Genomic DNA, 24,460 nt, shown 5'->3' with positions numbered 1-24,460 from the left:
GGGTGAACAGCGTATTATGCGATTTTTCCCTATTTACGAAAAAGTTTATCACATACAGACTGTCTAAAAAAAAATTGTGCAAGTGAAAAGCGCCCTCTTTGGCAATTAGAAAATACTGTTGTGACATAATGCTTACATCAATGTTACGGGCGTAGTCGTAGCTCTCAAATGCCGTTTGCTTGTTCCAATTTCGAGATATGTTTATTTAACAACGAAAGGGTAAAATCACAATTGTGCCACTTTTACTATGGAAGAGAGCTGTACATGTATATCAATGATAGCTGATGTTGATGCGTCTAATGCACTCCCCCTTTCGGGACGCACGCATTAGACGCATCAACATCAGCACGCGTGCATAATTTTGTCTAATATCTCTCCCAACAAGTAATATGCGTTCATTAACCTTTAACATGTATAAGTGCGCAATATTTGCTTGTCTTTTAACATGTCTTAAGACACTAAGAGAACAGTATTTACCATGATAAAATCATTGACATGTACATGCAAAACAGCAGAATGTGAAATCCATTTTTACAACAGAATGTGAAATATTTATTTATCTTTTCATCTCTTTTAAGTGGGAAAAGAGAATCATCATTCCTGCATCATGATAAAACAGTAAAAACAGTCAAAAACGTTTTGTATTGTGATATTCTTTTGATTTCATGAAGGAACTCTTCATAAACTTGATGCTATCACTGTTACATGTAAAGCCCTCTTCCATAGTAAAAGTGGCACAATTGTGATTTTACCCTTTCGTCTTTAACTAAACATATCTCGAGATTAAAACAAGCAAATTGAACAGAACAAACAGCATTTGAGAGCTAAGACTACACCCTTGACGTTGATGTAAGCAATATTTCACAACGGTATTTTCTAATTGCCAGAGAGGGCGCTTTTCACTTGCACAATTTTTTTTGAGACATGCTGTACATGTAGTGGCGTATCGTACGATACGTCACTATGTGATACACTTTTTCTACATTCTGTACTATTTTCTTATCATACGCCAATTAAATTGCTTTTAAAATTAAAATTACTAATTAATTACTTAAATTTCAGCTTTGAGAGGTCGGTATGTGATGAACCCGACTGCATTAGTTCAAGAACCACAATATGCATGGAAATATGAATGCGGTTATTGGCTTCCTTGATTACTTCCCTATCAGATCAAGAAGTACACTGCAGTTTTTTAGCTAAACGGCTAAAAATGAAAAATGATAGCCACCACCACCGTTCCACTCGCCTTTAATTAAGGCTCAATATCGAAGCTAGAACAACAGCAATTGATATTTTTATACCACACACACACACACACACACACACACACACCCACACACATCCCAATCATATAGCTCTACGTGTAAAATAAGCACCCAACCCACGAAGCCCAACTTATCTCTATACAAATTTATATTATTATAATTATTATACCTCATTTTAAAACACTTTCGCACTCAGACCGTTTGTCGGTTGCCAATTATTGTTATACAAGGCCCTTTCAGTCATTTTAAAATTAGGCACTGGAAGCGATCGACATTTTGGTGTTGAAATGAGCAACATTTAGAGCTACACGTTTTTACGTTTTAAATTGATTTTCTCGGCCAAGTTAAAAGTAATAATTCTAACTTTTCAGTAAATGTCAGAATATTCATTTATGACTATGTTTATGACTCACTCTGAGAAGAAGTATTATTTTCTTGCAGGTCAGCCTGTTCTTTACGGATTGAACAATCTACCCATGAGTCCTCTGATTCCGTTGCTGTTGTTGAGAGGAGCTTTGCAGGCTATAGAATATATAATCATGATATTATATAATTATATAATTTTCCGACCATGGCGTATAGTGGGGCGCCGCGAATAAACAACTTTTCGAGAAAATCGGGTTTGAAGAAATGTCAATTTAAAATCGAGGTGTGTAAATCAGACATTCATTATATTTTGTAAATGATGTGAAATTTCGGTAGCAAACTAAATAGATTTTATTGTTATATATTTTTCGAAATAAATAAATACATACTATTGCTGGCAAACTGAAAATAAAAAGCACAAAACTATACGTCACTATGGAAAACAAACAAAACGCAATACCCTAACCTAACGTTAACCTTACGCCACCTCGGTTGCCGTGTAATCCCTATGGCGTTACTTTTCGTCGTTTGTATTCCATAGTGGCGTATAGGTCCGATACGTGTACGCCACTATGACATACAATGTTTTTCATTTTGCAGATATTTCATAATTATAAAATGTGTATAAAAAGTGGCGTAAGGTCGATACGCCACTATGGAAAACAAAAAATTTCACTTTGTAGCTATACGCCACATTTAATTAATTAATTACTTATTAATTAGCTAGTTTTGACTGATGAGACTTAGAAAAATGAAAAAGAACATCATTAAAAACATATGTGCCAATTTTCAAAAAAATTACCAAAAATCACTATACGCCACTATGGAATACAGCCGACGATTTGTTCGTGTTTCCAAAGTAAGGAGTTTAATTTAAGTTCCTTTGTCCGCCCATGGTAAGGCTTTATTCTCAGACTTGGTTCAAGTATGGTGGCTCTGGGCTGAACCTTTTCCATCCTCTCTCAAGACACAATTACACACTCGTAATTAATACTACTGGATTAATAAATTAGCTTTAGCAACTACAAGTACACTAATTAGTTGGATGTAGATAAGATTACAAGGTCACACTCAGGTGAGTGTTAGACTCTTGGTTTTATTACTAGAGGCATTGAGGCCAATGGAATCGATAACAAACTATCTCTTGTAGGACGTAGATAGTTTACACAATAGCCACTGACGTTTTGGCTTCTTTCCCTCTTCCAGTGTCGAATTTCATGAATGATTTACATATTATATACAATAAAACAACAACAGCAAACAACCACAACCTAATACCAATACTAATACTACTGCTACTGCTGCTGCTGCTGCTGCTGCTGCTGCTGCTGCTGCTGCTACTACTACTGCTACTACTACTGCTACTACTACTACTACTACTACTACTACTACTACTACTACTACTACTACTACTACTACTACTACTACTACTACTACTACTACTACTACTACTACTACTACTACTACTACTACTACTACTACTACTACTACTACTACTACTACTACTACTAGTAAGAAATACTACTACTGTCCACTCGAAATTTACTCAGGACTTACTTTTTTTCAGAAAAATAAAAATTGATATTTGTGACAAGGATACTATTAATTTTGCAAGGGGTCTGTCACTTGCCTATAAGCGAAGATCAATTTTTTTGATTTTTTATCTTCATGGAATGTAATACTCTGACCAAAGTTGCCCCAAATGTGGGGTAACTTTGGTCAGGCTATTTGTAACCCCTAGGGCACCCTTACAAAATTATTAACAAATCTTTTTCAACTTCAAGGTATAGAAGGGAACCATAATGTCATAAAAAAGAGTTAATTAGACATATAATTGGTTTTGTTTGGAAGCAGTGGTTTAAAAACTCTGGAAAATGCTCAAATTTACCCCATTTTACGGTAGCCTCTTACCGATTTCTGTCCATAAAACTTCTTTATTACAAAGTTAACTTTTCAATAGAAATAATCATAAATGTAATATAAACCTGAAACTGTTATGAACTAAAAATAAATTGCTTTTAACACCGCTGCTTCAAACATTTGATCGAATTTCCATAATAAAGGTATGCTACACAGGCAGAGGCTTTGAAACACGATATATGACAATACTTGGCCACATTTACTGTAATTATACAATATTTAATATGAAATAGCTACATCACCTTCAGGTCGTATAGTTTTTCAAACCCAAGATATGTAATGGGAATCCTGCGCGAATACGCAATAGCATACTTGAGAATAGCTTGCAGTTTCTCTATGTAATCATATACGTGTTCTTCCGCCATGTGCGCCAAAAATAAGCTACACATTTGAATGTATTAATCTATAAACATGATAAAGGGAGACTAACTAGAAGCAGGAATTAAATCGTTGCCCCTAAAAATGTATGTGCCTTTATATCTGCGTCTGTTCATTTTTGGTTCATTGATTATCTCAAAACTTAGGAACTATGACCGGACCAGTAAACCAGCCTCTGTCGCAAGCTTAAATTAAAAACGGAAAACTCATATTCAACGGACTAGAGTTTAATTATTCTGTGTGTTTCTTGAGGCAATATAATAATATGTTGTGTTGTGTTATTAAATTGAAATAATCTAATTTTATCTTTTTAAACATGGCGTAAAAATATAGTTGAATAATGTTGTATGTCAGTTCAAATAATTTACATAGGAAAAAGGAGTTTTCAGGCGGCACAATTTATTGATCAATACGAGATGAACAACAGTGATAAGAATAAACATTACGTTGCCGAAGATATACGGTAGGATAAAAGACTTGATGTAGTATTTGCACAGACTTAAAATAATGAAAGTATTATTTCATTATCTGATTTATTTTGACAACTCTTAAATACATTGCATTTTGTCTACATAGTGTGTAAAAAACAAACTTCGCTTTAAATGGTTAAGGTTGACCAAATCTGCTCTCGAAAAATGTGATATGAACCGCCATTCCACAAAATAATGACTCGTCTATCAACATGATCAATCCACACTGGGCCAAAATGTAGTAAAGAAATATTATGAAAATGTGTGTGAAATTTCGTGGTATGACAATACCAAAACCAAATCTTCTATGTCTGAGTATAATTATTAAGTTTAAACAAACACCTGTCCTTGAAAACTACCTTATTGACAAAACTGATTTTAGGGGATAAGCTAAAAATTTAAAGGGCTTTCAAACAGTCTACCCTTAAATTGTAGAATTTACTGTTGGACCGAGGGCATGAACGACACATGCCCACTATGCAAATACGGTAGCGAAGATTTCAGTTACTTCCTTTTCACATGTAGAGAACAAAGGCTATACAATCAGGTACGATATTACCAACACTTTGATAGTTCAATGTATAACATCAGTTTGTTTACCCCGGCTTCTCCAAAATAGATGACTATTGAACTTAAGATAACGAACTTAATAAAAAGAACATTTTAAGAAAATATTTGCTGCTTTTTTTTATCATAGTTTCAAAAATATACTTTGGATGTTTGTAAGTATGGTGTAAATTAAATGCTATAGCTTTACAGGGTAGATGTTGGTGACCTCTACGTAGAAGTTTGAAAGTGGCGTGTAAGAGACCAAATGGACGTAGACGAAATGGGTATTCGCCGATCGCACGATCATCTTAAAACGAGATTCTACCCCCAGACAAACGAGAACCTAGACCTATGACTTTGGTTCGCGTAGTGAAGCCGACACTGCTTAGCAACGACTTTGACAAGGACGCATACCCGGACGCACGCAAGCAGATGGCGCAACAATCACGCAAACGAGCGCGTCTTTCTTTCCAGACATGAACGCTTATTTCTCCGCGTCCGACCACCCGACCAAAATCACCTTGGATACGTGGCTTCATCTACTGCCACGGTCAGGGATGGGCAGTCATAGGTCTAGGTGGTATGTCTATGATTCTACCCGCAAAGTGCGTATTGCATGCGCGTACGCATATCAGACGCGTGCTTTAATTGTCAAGCACGCTTTGCAAAATCCTTCTGGCGCTTTGCTAGAAAAGCGCGAGAAACAAAAATGAACTTTTTGCGCATGCATTTGCAGGGAGGCCCTCGTTTTGGTAGCAAGCAAGATGGCGGATGCGTGCAAAGGGCGAATAGACGAAATGATATTAGAAATGGCAAATCACGAAAGTTTAGAACTGATAACCAGTTTTACAATGTGTTTGTCTACTTGACCTAACGTTACAAAAATGTTTTACTTGGAAAATACCAATTACAAATATAAACACGATAACCTCCATTCTATTCTGTATTACTGGCACAAAACACAAAGTGCAGTAAATGTATTACCTTTACAAGTTTAAATTCAAATTAGGCTTGATCTACTGGGCTGAAATACGTGATTGTATTTCACTTATACAATATTCAAGAATGTCAATGTAACACTACTGTTTCCAATCACATTCTATTTATCAATGGCTATGGCAATATACAGTGCCATGTGTTTTAAGTGAGCTACCTTTCTAAGACAATTAAACAAATGGAGTAGGTTGGATGTGAAGAATTACCTTCACCCTGTCCAATCATTCACCGTAATACTTTACTAATCTTGAAAAGCAAAGTCAGTATTAGATTTCACAATTAGAAAGTAATTGCGGAGTCATTATCTAGTCTAGTAATCCCATATGCTGCTTTTCCGGTATAAATAAATCTATGTGTGAAGCCTCGATAGTATAGGCGTGTTTCTGAAATGTAACATAGCTTTCTTGCTTCAGATATTTAAGACAAAAAGACCTAGATAAGTCAGTTTTTAAATGCAGGGAATCAACTTGCTTTAGGGGACCGTTACGGAGAATTCTTGAACATCAGGAAATTTAAAAGAAACACTTTTATGATGCTGCTTTGAGGGAGGTTGCTGTCAACTTGAGCCTGCTGTCAACTTGAGCCTGAAATTACAATCACCTCCGTTTTAATTATTACTGACTGCACTTGTGCTAGCATGGTTGCACTGTAACCCATATCGACGTTGATTGCTATATTCATTACCCCAAACTATAAATCAAACTATATTGGCCTATAAGCTATAAATAAAGTATGCGTACTCCCTATACAAAATAGGCAAAATACGCTACTACTGTTTTCGAATTAAAATTATTAACCTGTTTTGCCCGATACGACATAGCTAAATCTCTAATTGGCAAAGAAACTCAAATTATAATATTTGGATAATTTTTTGAAATGAGGCCCAAAACATGTGTTTTGGGGTATTTTTCGTATGCTATGACAATCAAGCCCAAAGACTAATGTGAAGTTTCTAATATTTGGAAAACGCATTTTTCATAACCAATTATCAAAAATGACATGAAATATAACAATTATTGAAAGAAAACATTTCCCCTCAATTTGTTAAGATACTAAAATTTGATTGTTAATGCTAGTCAGAACAAGATATTATTTCTTGAATTAAAAAAATAGTGTGGTATTTTTCTGGAATAAGGAGTAGGAAAGTCATTAACATTGTCATTAAAAAGTATTTTATATACAAATTGCAAAAATAGAGATAATTAATAAAGCGTATTATCAAATATATAGCTCCATCCAAGTGCGAGATTTTGAATGATTGTTTAGATTTTCATTATAGCGCTTCGATTGAAATATTGGGAAGACGAAAATGTGTAAGTTATGTGTAATATAACACGTATTTACATTCCTCATAAAACATTACGTTTAGAGAGGCATGATTTATAGCGTGTACGGTACCCCTTATACATTAACGTATCAGTAACAGAAAATATACCGTTGATCATAACTACTGGCGCCATTATGGAACATCATATTTTATTTTTTTATTATTATCCATGTTCTTCTGCTTTGTTTTACGCTTTCTAATTTCCTTTCTTACCTCTCATAGTGATTGGTCAAATCCTAGTACTCAGTGGCGTAACCAGCGGGGGGGGGCAGGGGGCTGGAACCCCCATTTAGAACCCTTGCCCCTGTTCCCCCTCCCCAAATGAAAAAAGTCAAAGTAGGCCTACTTTTGAGAGTTATTAATTAACCTCATATCTGGTCATTTTAACCTAAAAAAACACATTTATTCCACAACTGGCGCCATTTGGGTCCAGATAGCCATATTATGGAACATCATATTTTATGTTTTTATCATTATCCATGTTCCTCTGCTTTGTTGTACGCTTTCTAATTTCCTTTCTTACCTCTTATAGTGATTGGCCAAATCCTAGTACTCAGTGGCGTAACCAGCTGGGGGGGGGGTTGGGCGGAGCCGCCCCTTGCCCCTGTCCCCCCAATGAAAAAAAGTCAAAGTAGGCCTACTTTTGAAACTTATTAATTAACCTCATATCTGGACATTTTAACCTAAAAAAACACAAAAATCACGCATTTATTCCACTTTTTTACCATATGTCGCCAGTTTAGCTTCAATATGCCAAAAAATTTCGCGTGCACCGCGCGCATTTGTACCATAAACTTCTTTTGTCGCCCAAAGGTGCTGGAATCCTGCCCCCTCATTTATTATGTTTGCCTCCGCTTGCCCCCCCAATGAAAATGTCTAATTACGCCACTGCTAGTACTCTCGTATACACCCCAAGGCAGACGATATCCATGTTCTGTGTTATTAATGTAATTTTAGATATACGTCATTTGTTTTGCGTAACCAAGGTGATACTGATCTAGCGTCAACGAAGGATATTTGGAGTACGCAAAAAGTGTGCATCATTCCTGAAATAATGAAGTCTAGTTTATGACAACAGTCACAACACGTCTGTCAATGTACGTGGAAGAGCACGAAAAGTAAGTGAGTAGATGGTGAAACCAACACCGTTTTTGAAAGTGTAATCTGCTCAAGAAGTGGCTTATGCAAAGGATTATTATGCCAATTGTATCCAAGTCTATACAGGACTTCGTGGAACCTAAGTTTGTATGATACTAATACTAATCAGCATAAAGAACACAATTTTTGGTTGAGCATCACAATAGTCTATATACCTTTCTCGAGTCAGTAAAGTAACAAAAAAATTCAGATTTTCTCAAAAAGTATACATTTTTTCTCTGTTAAGCTAGTTGGATTCCTTGCATCATTTACTTTCTGAAAATGTGTACTTTTATATAGGCTACATTAGAGAGATTGCGATGTCCCATACGCAGCACGTGTACCGTACGTTTTTACTATTGCTAGTCTCGGTTCCAAACTGAATTGTGCTCATTCGTCACGAAGGAGAACGAGGCGCATGGAACAAAGACTATAAGCTACTATAATATCTGATCTAGGTCAATAGAGGGAATAGTGATTGAAAAAACAATGGTTAGCGCAGGCTACCGAGTCTCAGCTTATTTCAAACAGCACGCTTTTTATTTTGATTAAAAACCAAGGTTAACATGATGCTTAAACTTATTGTATTTATGTGCTCCCCAAATATTATAGTTGCCCAAAAACATATATTTTGGTAGATTGAAGATCACTACATCCATATATCATGACGTTACTTTCAAAATGAGCTTTTTCGTGCTGAAAATTGGCCGCGTTGCATTAACTTCGACAAGAGGTAAAATCAGCATATTTCAACGTAGCACCTGCGTTTTATTCCACGTTGGAATCCAAAATATGAAATCGCAATGTCATTTTTTATACACAAACTATCACACACATTTCAATGGCAATCTCTGCGTATGGACATCGAGTATAAAGTTAGTCAATTTTTAACACATCGCTGCACCTTAATTATAATGATTTGTTACAAACAAAAAGGATCATAATAATAATTAGACTTCCCTTCGTATATTCATTATCCTTGACTGTCTTTAACATATTGTAAAATGGACAAATTTTGTGCATTTTCAAAGATGTATCTATACGTTGATTTCACATGTGGAAAATCTTCAAAACTGGTTAGATATGACCTCGCTTCGATACAGGAGAGTGGCTTTGAATAGATCAACGTACGTCCGATACCTACGTTTGGAAATCGCAATCTCTCTATTATTATTATATTTACCTTTATACCTGACTGTATATCGAACAAAATTTAAATATTTGCTTTGATGTCATACATGCCTATTTTCACGGGTTGTTCCTACTGATTTCTCTATATGGTAAGAAATACAGTAAGAAATAGCAAATAGGCAGGGAATTCGTGAAATCAACCGCCTGGGGGAAACATGCTCCGATCTTACTGATATTGGAGCACAAGTTGTTTATCGCCACACCCTATTGCACATAGGTTATAGTACATATTTCAACATGGGACTGTTAAAATCCCGTTTTAGTTTGTTAAGTGGACTCAGCACTAATACATTTTATCTTGGCATAGTGGCAAAGTTACCTTGGGAATGGCAAAGAAGCTTTGGTTCACAATACCGAAATAAAAGACATAACATAACATTGCATTGCAAAATGGAAATCTGCGTTCATATAAATCGTAAGACCCATATTACTGAAACAGATAAAAACCTTTCAACGACAAATAATTTATGTCAAATAAAATTCACCTATATATATAAATCGTAATTTAAGTAATCAAACACAACGTAAACAAAGTCAATTACGGGACGCGTTGTAACGTCATCTGTATTGTCATATAATTCATATGGTGACCTTCTTAAGGGTAGACGAGGTATTGTTGGTCGAAGCAATCGATTTTCATTATCTAGATTAATATATTATTGAAAAATAACACCTTGATGTTTTGCAAAAGTTCATTCTGCAAATCATATACTTTGCAAACTTGCTTAATTTGTTGTTGTTAATGAGTTATGTACATTTTACAAAAGTGTTGTTTCAGCCCTCTTTACAACGTAACTGCGAAAGTTCACTACCATTCGTAAGATGCTGTTAACTACCAAATCACAACAGTTTATAATAATTGATAACCTTGAGCACGTTTGATGCGTGGCTGACGACGTAAATTACATTAAAACTACTTAATTTTTAACATAAAAGTGGCCCGAAAGGTTTGCCCTTAATCTGCATCTATTTTGAAACATCACCAATCTGATATAGGAGGTTATTAGCTGTCAAGTTTTGAATGCAATACAAAAAGGATCGTGACACAAGAATTGCTTTGACGAATTTCAATATTATCTTAAATGGGTTGCATCAAGTAGTTAGAAGCCTTAGGAAAGTTGATCACGACGGATTTGTTTAATAAGATGCACACCATAATCTTGTTCCCGTCACAGCTGCGGTGATATATTTTGAGGGTATCTTGCGAGCGATTTTAAGTGTGTAGGCATGGTATTTGTAACAGGGAAGTAAATGCTGTTGGTGATTAAAAGAGATAGAAATACGTGAATTTGTCATTTTGAATTATCTTCACGCGCCAAATGTCGATTTATGCCCTAAGCGTGCTAAAATGTTTTCTTCAGTGTTCCTGGGTACATAGAAACTGTTTTAAACTAAGAATACGTGTCATGTTCCCTTTGTTGACGTACGAGTCTTACTATGTTATTAATTACGTAACTCCAGTAAATATACTAAATTAGTAAATCTTAATTAAGTTTGGTTTTAATAGTTTATGTTAATATTAACTTTCTAGTAATTCAATTAATATATACTTATTTTAAAATATTGCGTTTATGAAGTGATCGATATTGCCCAGTGCATGTTTATCAAATTTACTCCACAAATCTAAGTAAGGATTTGAATGATCATTGCGCAGAATTTACTTGTATGGTCTATTTTTGTCATATCAATTGTTTTTAGTAATAAAAATCCAACAAAATATTGATGTCTTACTAATTTGGCACATCTGTCAGAATTAACATATTAATGCCAATTTACATGGAATAAGGTATTGTTTTACTATTTCAAAATAATCAGTCGTATGTTTTTTTTTTATTCTAAAGAAAACGTAATTAAAGTCTCCTTCAATGTTCTTATTCTAAATAACTTAAATTGATACCCCACCTGGTGCAGCTCGCACTCACTTTACAATGCAGTTTCCTAAGGACTTAAGAGGGGCCATATCTTTACTAGATGGAATAAACCTACAATTATGCAAACAATTAAAAGCAAGATAGAAAAATAATAATAAAGGCACCTGAGAACATGAATACTGATCAATTATTAGGCAACCATGATGTGAATAATTAAACAAAATAAAACTCAAGTTATTGTAATTTAAACAGCTTTAATTCCGTCCATTTTCCTCAACACTAGTGTTTATTCAATGACATTCGATGGAATTTAAAATTCAGCTTTAACACAATAGCTTAATAGCTTTTTTGTGTTTTATATAGGACATTCAAAGGGCACATAGTCTGACCAGCATCTAACTTTAAAAATATTTGAAATCGATGCCTTACTCATACATATTCCGTATCTAAACTTAAGAGGGATTTCAACCTTTTACCATTTGTACAAACAAACGGCTTTCCAAAAAGTCCAAATATAGCAGAATGAAATGTAACTTCATAATTACCAAATATGTAAACTCTGCATAATATGGAATAGGTATTCTTGGATGAATTTGATTCAAATTTACAAGTTTGATTTTATAATGTACACGCTGATATATATTATCACTTTAAAGTAAATTTTGTAACATTAACCCTTTTAAACTTCAAATACGTTCACATACTGAATGTCCATACAGACGTAATCGGCAAGTTGTACAAACAAAAACAAGATAACCTTACAAACATCCACCTTTTAACCATACTGGTAAAATATTTCAAAGGTCAGTGCAACATGCCGTTGTATTTATTGTGCATAGGCCATACCTATTGACTCTTCACAACACAGAAAGCGTCGGCATGGACCGGATTTTCCCCCGTCATTATCAGTTGGCTGCGGAGCAGGCGACTACAAGCTTTCTCCAACTCTTGGGCTAGCAAAAAAAAAATTTGTTCGGCTGCAGCATTCCTTCAATATGAAGTTTGGAATTAAATCAAAATACTGGACTTACTATTATTAGCAAAGCTACGTTGCGTGTGATACCATCACACTTCATCAGGCAACTGACCCGCTGGACTGGTCATGTGACAGACGGCTAGGGATCGCTTGATGGCTCTGTCCCATGCGTGAGATAGGTTGTATCGTAGGCCTCCCCTTTTATTGAGTGATGGTGATTCTACTCTCTCCCAAATAGCCTCTTTGAAGTTTCGGCGGTGCCACTGTTCCTCCCTTGTCTAAAATGGTTGCATCCTCGATGTTTATAGAATGACCACATTCTTTGAGATGTAAATAAACTGCGGAGTTTTGGGCTTCGTTGGTGCTCGGCCGCCTATGTTGTTTTACTCTGGATTTTAGGGCTTGTTTGGTTTCACCCACATAGGATTCAGTGCAGTCTTTGCCAGCACACACAAGTCCATACACAAGATTAGAGGATTTCTCTTTGGGTTGTTTGTCCTTGACATGAACACGTTTTCCACGAAGGGTATTTCCTGGTTTAAACGAGGCTGCAATCCCGTACGCTTTCAGATGTTTCTTGACGCGTTCCGAGGTTCCCGAGAGGAACGGTAGGGTAGCCCGCGCTTTAGTAGGTCTACCACCCCCGTTGGTTTGTTGGTTATCCTGGCTTTTCTTCTTGTTGGCTTTCAAGAATGCCCAGTTCGGGTAGCCACAATTTTTAAGTGACTTTTTCAATGTGGTCTTTCTCCTCCGGGACTTATTCAGTTTCACTTATGATACTGGAGAGTTCGTATGACTCCTATCTTGTGTATGAGAGGATGGTGAGACCCAAATTGTAGATAATGGTCTGTGTGTGTGGGTTTCCTATAATTATACATTGGATGATAGGGAGCCGTCACCTTTCACGGTGATTAAACAGTCAAGAAATGCAAGGGAGCTGTCTTTGCAAAGTTCTTGGGTGAACTGGATGTTCTCATCTGTATCATTGATGTGGTGAAAGAAGATTTCCAACTCACTTCGCTCTAAAACAACGAAAGTGTCGTTGACAAAACGAAGCCAGAGGCGTGGGGGTGTATCCGTGTACAAACGTAATGCATCTTGTTCAAAACTTTCCATGCACAAATTAACAACTATAGGTGAAACTGGGGAGCCCATAGCACACCCATGTTGCTGCTTGTAATATTTGCCTTGGTATGAACAATAAGTTGTTTTCAAACAAATGTCTACTACAAGTTCCACAATTTGATCTACGCTAAGATCAGTACGTTCATGTAAAGTGGTATCATTTTTGAGGCACTCTGTCACTACTTTGATAGCAAAGTCTGGTGGAATACAGATGAAGAGTGCACTTACATCATAAGAAGTTATGGTCTCACTTTCACGAAGCTTAATGCCTTTGATTTGATTGACAAAATCCTGCGTATTTTTAATGTTGTGCGGTGACTTTCCGACTAAGGGACCGAGTATTTCAGCCGCGTACTTGGCAAGATTGTATGTTATGGACCCAATACTACTCACGATTGGCCTGACAGGTATTGGTTCGGCTTTGTGAATCTTTGGGAGCCCATAAAAGGCAGGCACACTTGGCTCCGAGGGGGGGGCATCTAGTTTCCTCTTTTGAATAACGTTGAAAGTACCCTCAGTGGTTAACTTAGTTGTAAAATCAGTAACTTTCTTTCTGTAGCCACTGGTGGGATTGTAGCCTACAGGTTTGTACGTTTTCTCGTCTTTAAGTAGGTCTTTACATTTGCTATCGTAATCAGGTTTGTTCAATACAACTACACTTTTACCTTTGTCAGCGGGTACCACTACACTATTATCATCCTTGGCTAACTCCGCTAAAGCTTTTTGTTGATCCTTGGTGATATTAGATTCCGGTAGTTTTGTATTGCATAGCGTATTACAGATTTTTATTTCTCAAAGTCTCCGCATCTGATGAATTTAATTGAGCTTGTTGTATCACCGACTCGGTAACGGTGATGAATTCTGCAACCGGTACACGTTCTGGTACAACAGCGAAATTCAAGCCTTTAGCAAGCACCTTATCATATGACCAGTCCAGCGGATCAGTTGCCTGATGAAGTTTGATGGTATCACACGCAACGTAGCTTTGCTAATAATAGTAAGTCCAGTATTTTGATTTAATTCCAAACTTCATATACTATATACAACTGGATGACTGAAAACATTCATCAATTTATTCCTTCAATATCTTCCAGGAGGTGCTTGACATACTGTGCAGTACAGTGTGCGCGATTTCTTCTTCCCATGTGGTGGCTTTCCTCTTCCCATGTAAACTGCATATTCTTTCACAGGCTCGTCGTCTGTAAAAAGTAGTATATGGCCAAGAAATTTGAGCTGATGGGTCTTGACTCTGGCAACCAATGTGGTGGTGTTGATCAGATTGTAGATATCATTTGGAATCCAAATCCACTCTGTAGCAAGATGTTGCAAAGGCATTGATCTTGTTTTCTATGTCCTTAGTGATTATATTTTTTTATTTATACCATTCGGCCCTTAGGCCTCGCACAGCCCAATATTGCAAAAGCAATAAATCAAAGGGAGGTAAAAAAAAACCCAAACAACAATAACAACACAACAACAACAAAAACAGCAAAAATAAAAAGAACAAATAATCCAAAAACACAGAAAAAACAAACACTAAACAAATGTCCTCAGGGAGGTAGTTCCAGAGTGTCGGAGCATAAGAATAGAAGGATTTTGACACAAGGTCAGATGACAGACAGGATAATATAAAACGATGGCACGGGAGTGAATGCCGGGGGGGGTAAGGGTTGTAAGGTTTAGGAGAGGAGGAAAGACGATAGTAGGGTCTTATACAGATGACAGATAGTAGCATAGTCCCTGCGTTTGGAGAGCACGGGAAAGTCTAGAGATGGTCCTCGTGGGTGAGATTCCAGGACTGCAAGATAAACCTGGCGGCGAAACGCTGATAAGCCTCAAGGCGGTTGGTCAGGGTAGGGAATCGCACCCTTACAGTCAGACAGTAACACAAACAGCTTGATTTTTGTTTCATTGGCAGGGATGGGCTTCTGCAAAAGAAGTTCCACCAACACTAGAGCCCATCTTAGAATCCAAGTACTTGAAGTCTGTGACATGGTTGACTTCCAAACTTCAAGTTCTGGCTGGGCGTTGCAGTTTGCAGTCACATATAATGACTTTGCTGCACTGATGACAAGACCTACATCTGCTGCACTACTACAGTGTCAGTCCTAGTGTGCTGTGACTGGGCCCGTGATATGGCAGACTGCAACAAGGCAATACCTTTAGCAAAATCCAGGTCATTCAACATCCTAGCAGGATACCTCATTGACTGCCGCGACGTGGGTAGGTAGCAATTCCAGCGTCAATTCCAGAAGTGGATTTCTTCAGAAGGTAGTCCATCAGAACAATGAACAGGAATGGCGCCAACACATCCTCAGTCCTTGAAGAGCATGGATGGCATTGACCACAACCTTTGGTATTCCGTAAAGGGAAGTTGGTACTCCTTGAAGCCTTCCATGATCATCCTCATATGTATTTGCTGAGCACAGCTGATTGCTTCTCAGTAAAGGATCAGTATCAGGGTTAAGAATACGCCCATACAGAATTCGATAATCACATCAATCCTGCTATCCCCTATTCCCTTAATTGTCTTGTTGGTCTTCATGGCTGCGATTGCTTCGACTTCTTCTTCACAAGTTGCTTCGTACAGTTTGCTTCACTAAACTTTATGACACTAAAAACCCCAAAGCAGTGAGAGACTTGTTCCAAGCAGGTATTACCAGAGCCAAGCGCATGTTAATAATAATTATATCTAACTTAGTTAGTGTTCAGAAATACCTGGGGGCTGGGAAATATGTAGAGAGGGTCATGCATTTTTCTGGAGTTCTGAATAGGGGGAAGGGGGGTTAAAAGGTTTTGGGTGTATAAAAAGGTGGGTCAAAAGTTAGATGGGGATGTAAGAACTTTAGCAAAGGATCAGAAATGTCATACTTGGTGTGCAGAACACATGACAAATGGATATTAAATATCAATGAAAAAAATCATAACTTAATTCAATGAATTAAATTTATGGGTGAAAATACAAATTTAAGGTGATTTTTATAAGTAATTTTTTATGGATTTTTTGATAACAATTATTTATGCGTCATGAAAAGTGTATCAATTAATATGGGGTGCTCAACTTATAAGTTCCCCCTAATGCTTTTTGAAAGATATCGAAAACTATTGATCGAAATGTAAAGTTGTAACAAGTTAATATAAGTAACCTTACTTGTTTCACAAATCTGGACCAATTTGTAGTGTCACACATAATTGCGTTCGGTCACAATGATTCATTAGGTAAAAGTTACACCTTGGTCCATTGGAGTCAATTTTCAAACAATACAGTATGTCAGGTCTGTTCATGTGTTTGTAATGGAAATAAAACTTAAAAGTCTAGATGGTCAGTAGGTAATGTGTCCTCAAGTGCATTGCAACGTCGGCGCGTGCTGTTTATTAAAGTCCGGATCTGTTGCTGGTTTCAGCCAAATTCACTATTGACATGTCCTGACGAACAGACGTGACACGCCCACGAGGTGATCTCTGCTGATTTTTCACTTCTCCTTTTACCTGAAATTTTGTTCTCAATTTTCGAATCGCATTGGACGCAACTCCCATACGACGAGCAATTTCTTTCACTGGTATATTTTCATCCAGCAAACCTATTGGTCGACCGCGAAGGAAATCGGGCAAACGTGGCATTTAAAAAATTACTTTTCACATGTCACTGCATGTGATGAACTACTGGCGATGTATGGTCTATTCTCACCGCAGTACATATCCCGCCCAACTCAACCATTTATCATTAAAGAGAAAAGAATTAAACACCTGCTTTGCTTTTTGAAAAAGAAGAAAAACAAAGATTAAGTTTTCTTTAACAAACACATGAATATTCCTGGCCTACTGTATTGTTTTAGAGTTAATTGCCTCCTATGGACTCAGATGTAACTTTTAACACTGTTAAAAACGGTCTCTTTTTTTTACATAATGAACCATTGTGACCAAACGCAATGACGTGTGACGCTATAATTTGGACCATATGTGTAAAACAAATAAGACTATCCATACCATTTTACACCTTTGCATTTCGTCAAATATTTTGCGATTTAGTTTAAAAAGTATTTAGGGGGAACTTATAAGTTGCGGACCCTATATTAAGATGGATGCATGGATTACAAAATTCAATCACATCATTTTTCTGTGACCTATGATTTGTGACATAGGAAATGTGGTGTAATTGTAAAGGAGAATAAGGTAGCTTTCCATTGATATGGAACACGGTATGAATATGTCACAAATAATTTGAGATATAGATGCTTGAAGACTTTCAAAACTTTTGTTGAGGAATTTAATATGAGGGGGTCAAACAAATTTAGGTCTTTTAAGAGGGGATCAAAAAGTGTCGGGTTCATAAAGAGGGGCGTGAAAGGATTTTAAACATGAAGCATTCATTTCCAACCCTCCCCACCAAATTATTCGATGAGTTTCACGGAGCCACGATTCTTATACTTCATGCAAATTATCATTAAATACGTATACAGCACCAATTAAGGTGAAGAACGCAGTCGATTTTGTCTTACGGTTTGCTCACGCGTTCATTAACTAATGTCCGGGCACTAATAGGTCTCCACAGTGAAGATAGCTTTCAATTCAGTTGGATTACGAAATATAGGCAGATATTGATACTATCAGGGAATGTTCTTTACAAGGTATTTGGTATAGTTTAAGTTGAAACTCGAAATCTGTTATTGATTTGCCAATAGATATAAAGAAACTTTAACATATAGATCGTATGGGTAGTGTTATAGGGAAACGTTCTCGTGTATATCGCTTGGAGTCTGTTTTCTTTCTGGCGCACCGAATAGTTTGGGATTTGAGAAAAGTAGCAGTGACATTTGGTTGTCCACGTCTTGTTTGTCTGTTCGGTATAGTCACATCTGGTCGTGTTCACTAAGTAATATACGTCTTTAACGTGTCCACCAGGCCTGGAGAATGTGCCATTCCAGTTGAAATCCATACATCCCATATAGAAGACATCACCTAATCTTTCACAAAGGGAGTGTGAATTATATCACTTCATTTGAAATTCACACCCCCTGTGTAGGAGATTAAGTTCGTGTCTTCCATAGAGTGTATATGACACAATCTGGTCCATAGAGGCTAAAAGAGGGATGTTTGAAAATTTAGATACAGTGCTATAATTATTACCAGCATTAGGCTAAACACCAAAGGGCTCGCATGCTTGCTTCTAAAATTATGAACTTTTGTGATGTGTATTTTCTTATTTTGTTGTGAGTACTCTCAATCATCTGGGAATCGTAAACGAGAGACAAGATTAAATCTAGTCAACCAGATGTTTATCTGGTTGACTAGATTTAAGCTTGTCTCTCTCTTGTATTTTCTTATGTATTTTATTGTTTTTAATCCATATTTTTGGCTTTATCTCAATTTCAAATTTTGGCCTCCATGGACCAGATCGTGTCACATATGGAGCAGTCCAAAGACGTCATTGTCTTGTCTGGAGAACTATTATACATCGTTCATTAAAATAGCATAATGATTTACAGGAATGATGTACATAATTGATAATACTGTGTGTCAAGTGCAGTCTGGTACTCTTGTTAAATAGACTGTCCGGCACGATGCAATTTTGAAGTTCATATAAAAATATTAATATTTCTGATAATTATTGATATTGATATTGATATGTTAATGTTAATATTTTTGATTATTGTTCATATTGATGTTAATATTTTTGATTATCATTGATATTGATATTTTTGAGTGGATGATCAGAACGTTGTGAAGAGTGGAAACGCCAAAAATGGACTATACGACCCAAAGCACACACCACCCTTGCTTTGATGTCGGCCACTGAGTCACGTCATCATCGCCGCAATCCACCGTCAGCTGCCGTTCCTTTTTGCCGCAAACAAATCCGCTGCCAGCCGTCCGACCTCGTTGCTTGTTGTTGGGCTCATCATCGAGACATCGTCACTGCGCCGCCCAGACAACGTCCGGTTTTTTTGGTCGCAAGTCACCGTTTCCTGCCGCAGCCTTTCGTCCCTTGCCGTCGTGTTGTCGCTGAAGGTCGTTCCCACTCGTCAGCGAATCTTGTTTTTCCTCTTTTTGACGTCGCTTTTTGCCGTCAACATTTTGTGATTTTCACGTTCGTTGCTTATCGTCCGTCATAGTGTGACCGGGCTTTAACGTCGCTTGCCGTTCACCCTTATTCGTCATAGTGTGACCGGGCCTTTACTAGCCAGAGAGTGGTCACCAAATTGACGTTTTTGACTTTTATACCGAGTGACTTTATTAAACTACAAGTTAAATCAGGAGACACTGTCATCATGGTTATGGCTGTGAAATATAATGCTTTTAAGCATATACAAAGAATTGCATTCTATTAAACTAGAATGCAATTCTTTGTATATATTTTTGAATATACGCTAATTGAGCTGCCGCTAATTTTGATGTGCTCTTAATTTTATAATGTTTACTTTTTATTGTATTTGTTATTCCAACTCGGATCGATTTCCCGGATCGATCTGGACTAGTGAGCTGCCTTATCGGATTATATGGATGTGCACCTCTCATTATTGTAACCTATTGCACAGTCACAGTTTTTACTGTTTTGACACTTTGGACGTTTAGTCAACGAAGTGGAACTTATATTTTATGATATATTGATGTGTGTTTATTGCAGAAAGACTGATTTGTAAACTCATATGTATTAAACTTAAATGTCTTTGTTACCCTGTCATCAGTGGTGCGCCTGAAATAATAGGCGGGATGTCCAACCTACAAATTAGCTAAAATTCATAATATTAAAAGTCCAACAACGCTCCCTTTTTAAATATTTTGTTTCTCCTTTCTCTTTGACCCATATCCTATTGTCTTATCATATTGGGAATTAGAACCGATCGAGCTACACTTCTTGTGTTTGTTGATAGTAAACCTAATCTTACTTATTTCCTTCAAGTGAGAGAGAAAATAGAAAGAAATAAAATAAAATTGAGGACAGGAGAATAAAGGTGAATCAGTTAGAATTACATTTTATGATATTGTTGTGTGTTTATTGCAGAAAGACTGATTTGTAAACTCATATGTATTAAACTTAAATGTCTTTGTTACCCTGTCATCAGTGGTGCGCCTGAAATAATAGGCGGGATGTCCAACCTACAAATTAGCTAAAATTCATAATATTAAAAGTCCAACAACGCTCCTTTTTAAATATTTTGTTTCTCCTTTCTCTTTGACCCATATCCTATTGTCTTATCATATTGGGAATTAGAACCGATCGAGCTACACTTCTTGTGTTTGTTGATAGTAAACCTAATCTTACTTATTTCCTTCAAGAGAGAGAGAAAATAGAAAGAAAGAAAATAAAATTGAGGACAGGAGAATAAAGGTGAATCAGTTAGAAAGACCCAGAAATGGAAATTAATCTACACTTAAGGAAGGTCGGAGCAGAGCATGACCTATAGCCGCATTTGCGATCGTATGATACGCCATTATGTATATATGCCCTTTTGTAAAAGGGTGAAAAAAGCGTATTATGCGATTTTTTCCCTATTTACGAAAAAAGTTTATCACATACAGGGTGTCCCAGAAAAAAATTACCGGGCAGATGAATTTGGACGTAAGTCGAGAAATAGACATCAGAATCTAAAATCTAAAAGTCTGCGTGTAGCCCATCCTACTATTACAAAGGCATTTACTCTGCATCTTATTATGCTAAATTTACTGGAATCGGTTGACTGATTGCGAAGAAATGAGCGTTTACATAACGCATGCGTCAATTCACTTCATTCCAAGTTTGAAAGAAAGATCATTCAACACAATGCGCACTAGTGGTTAACTGTCAATCGGCTTCATATTTTGTTCGGTGAAATCATTTTCGTTCTTTTTAAAATAATCGTTCTTGCAAAACATTTAATTAGGTTGTGTTCAAATTTGAAAATCTGCACGATATTAATGAAAGCTTGCATGTAAGATAATGCTCAGTACTTGTAAATATCTTTTTTTGTTAATGTTGATATAAATGTTGCATAAAGAATTATTGCATACAGAATTCCAGCTGGTTAAAAATCTTTCTCACACACGTTAATGTTTTGGAATATTTCCAAGAAATTGTAATGCAAAGTTTAAAACTTCAACATTAATGTCGCATGGTATCTAAAATTACACGTGAAGCTGTAAGCACTTGATCATTGTAATTCGTGGCTCAAATGTTCTTTGGAAAGTTAAAATATAACATATTGGCACAACCTAAAGAATTAAATTTGGAAAGCTACCAATTGCAGAAATCAAAATTTTCTCGGACAAAGCAGTGAAAGCATGAATAGCATAACACCGTCGAATTATAAAACATATTATGTGAACTAAATTTAATGAGATACACAAACGTTAGGAAGCGGTGAGCGAGTATGGTAAAGGTGCCTGTTGATCAAACTTGGAATGAACTGCATTGATGCGCGCATTATGTAATCGTTAATTTCTTTGCAACCAGTCAATCGAATCATATAAATTTTTCGAATGTGATCAACAATAAAATAGGCTATGCGTTACATTTTAAATTGTTTGATTCTGATATCTATTTCTCGACTTGCATTCAATTTTATTCACTCGGTAATTTTTTCTGGGACAACTTTTTATGTTTTAAATTAATTTTCTCTAACTTTTCAGTAAATGTCAGAATATTCATTTATGACTATGCTTATGACTCACTCTGAGAAGAAGTATTTCTTGCAGGTCAGCCTGTTCTTTACGGCTTGAACAATTTACCCATGAGTCCTCTGATTCCGTTGCTGTTGTTGAGAGGAGCTTTGCAGGCTATAGAATATATGATATATAATTATATAATTTCCCGACCATAATTAGGCTACATCTTATTTGTTCGTGTTTCCAAAGTAAGGAGTTTAATTTAAGTTCCTTTATCCGCTAATGGTAAGGCTTTATTCTCAGACTTGGTACAAGTATGGTGGCCCTGGGCTGAACCTTTTCCGTCCTCTCTAAAGACACAATTACCCACTCGTAATTAATACTACTGGATTAATAGCTTTAGCAACTACAAGTACACTAATTAGTTGGATGTGGATAAGATTACAAGGTCACACTCAGGTGAGTGTTAGACTCTTGGTTTTATTACTAGAGGCATTGAGGCCAATGGAATCGATAACATACTATCTCTTGTAGGACGTAGATAGTTTACACAATAGCCACTGACGCTTTTGGCTTCTTTCCCTCTTCCAGTGTCGAATTTCATGAATGATTTACATATTATATACAACAACAGCAAACAACCACAACCCAATACCAATTATACTACTAATACTACTACTGCTGCTGCTGCTACTGCTACAGCTACTGCTACTGCTACTGCTACTACTACTATTACTACTACTACTACTACTACTACTACTACTACTACTACTACTACTACTACTACTACTACTACTACTACTACTACTACTACTACTACTACTACTACTACTACTACTACTACTAAAATTGTCCATCAACAACCAGATATATTATAATAAAAAACCCTGATGTATATGTCTAATTAATTAATACGCTGAGCGATAATGTTAAGGCCCCCCACGGGGATAAAATTTACAAATGGCGTGCTCAAATTCTCATCCCCAGTGCTGATTGCATAGCATATTGCATACCGTAATATTGGGGTAACTTCGGTCACCGGGGTAACTTTGGTCGGTCAAATATATATTTCTAAATGGTCATATTTTCGCACAGCAATATTGTTTTTAGTCATATTTGGTGTCAATTTGTTAAGAAATATGTTTGGAAGAAATAATAGTCGCTCATGTCCAATTTCCTCGAAATTTATGAAAAAATCGGGATTTTGGACCAAAAATGAGCATTTGTTTACATTTTTTTCAGAAAAAATAAAAATCGATATTTGTGAGCAAGGATGTGTGCTTGATTAATTTTGCAAGGGGTCAAAAATCACAAAAAAAAACTTGCCCATAAGCGAAGACCCATTTTTTTGATTTTTTTTCTTCATGGAATGTAATACTCTGACCAAAGTTGCCCCAAATGTGGGGTAACTTTGGTCAGGCTATTTTTAACCCCTAGGGCACCCTTACAAAATTATTAACAAATCTTTTTCAACTTCATGGTGTAGAAGGGAACCCTAATGTCATAAAAAAGAGTTAATTAGAAATATAATTGGTTTTGTTTGGAAGCAGTGGTTTAAAAACTCTGGAAAGTGCCCAAAGTTACCCCATTTTACGGTAGCCTCTTACCGATTTTCTGTCCATAAAACTTCTTTATTACAAAGTTAACTTTTCAATAGAAATAATCATAAAAGTAATATAAACCTGAAATGTTATGAACTAAAAATAAATTGCTTTTAACACCGCTGCTTCAAACATTTGATCGAATTTCCATAATAAAGGTATGCTACACAGGCAGAGGCTTTGAAACACGATATATGACAATGCTTGGCCACATTTACTGTAATTATACAATATTTAATATGAAATAGCTACATCACCTTCAGGTCGTATAGTTTTACAAACCCAAGATATGTAATGGGAATCTTGCGCGAATACGCAATAGCATACTTGAGAATAGCTTGCAGTTTCTCTATGTAATCATATACGTGTTCTTCCGCCATGTGCGCCAAAAATAAGCTACAAATTTGAATGTATTAATCTATAAACATGATAAAGGGAGTCCAAATAGAAGCAGAAATTAAATCGTTGCCCCTACAAATGTATGTGCCTTTATATCTGCGTCTGTTCATTTTTGGTTCATTGATTATGAAAACTATGACCGGACCAGTAAACCAGCCTCTGTCGCAAGCTTAAATTTAAAACGGAAAACTCAGATTCAACGGACTAGAGTTTAATTAATGTTTGTGTTTCTTGGGGTAATAAAATAATATGTCCTGAAGTTGTGTTATTAAATTGAAATAATCTAATTTTATGGCGTAAAAATAT

At 36.3% G+C, this 24,460-nt stretch overlaps 1 protein-coding gene across 1 annotated transcript; it reads right to left on the bottom strand.

Moving 5' to 3' along the window:
* Positions 1–12,647: 12,647 nt before the first annotated feature.
* On the bottom strand, positions 12,648–24,135 carry LOC140158463 (uncharacterized). The gene is made up of 3 exons (XM_072181556.1): positions 24,013–24,135; positions 13,346–14,303; positions 12,648–13,129 (listed from the first exon to the last, which is right to left on the bottom strand). The coding sequence occupies exons 1-3, from the start codon at positions 24,133–24,135 to the stop codon at positions 12,648–12,650; spliced, it is 1,563 nt and encodes a 520-aa protein (XP_072037657.1).
* Positions 24,136–24,460: the final 325 nt, after the last annotated feature.

The sequence above is a fragment of the Amphiura filiformis genome, chromosome 8, assembly GCF_039555335.1.
Source record: "Amphiura filiformis chromosome 8, Afil_fr2py, whole genome shotgun sequence".
Classification (NCBI taxonomy): domain Eukaryota; kingdom Metazoa; phylum Echinodermata; class Ophiuroidea; order Amphilepidida; family Amphiuridae; genus Amphiura; species Amphiura filiformis.
This window is presented reverse-complemented; position numbering and strand designations above follow the sequence as displayed.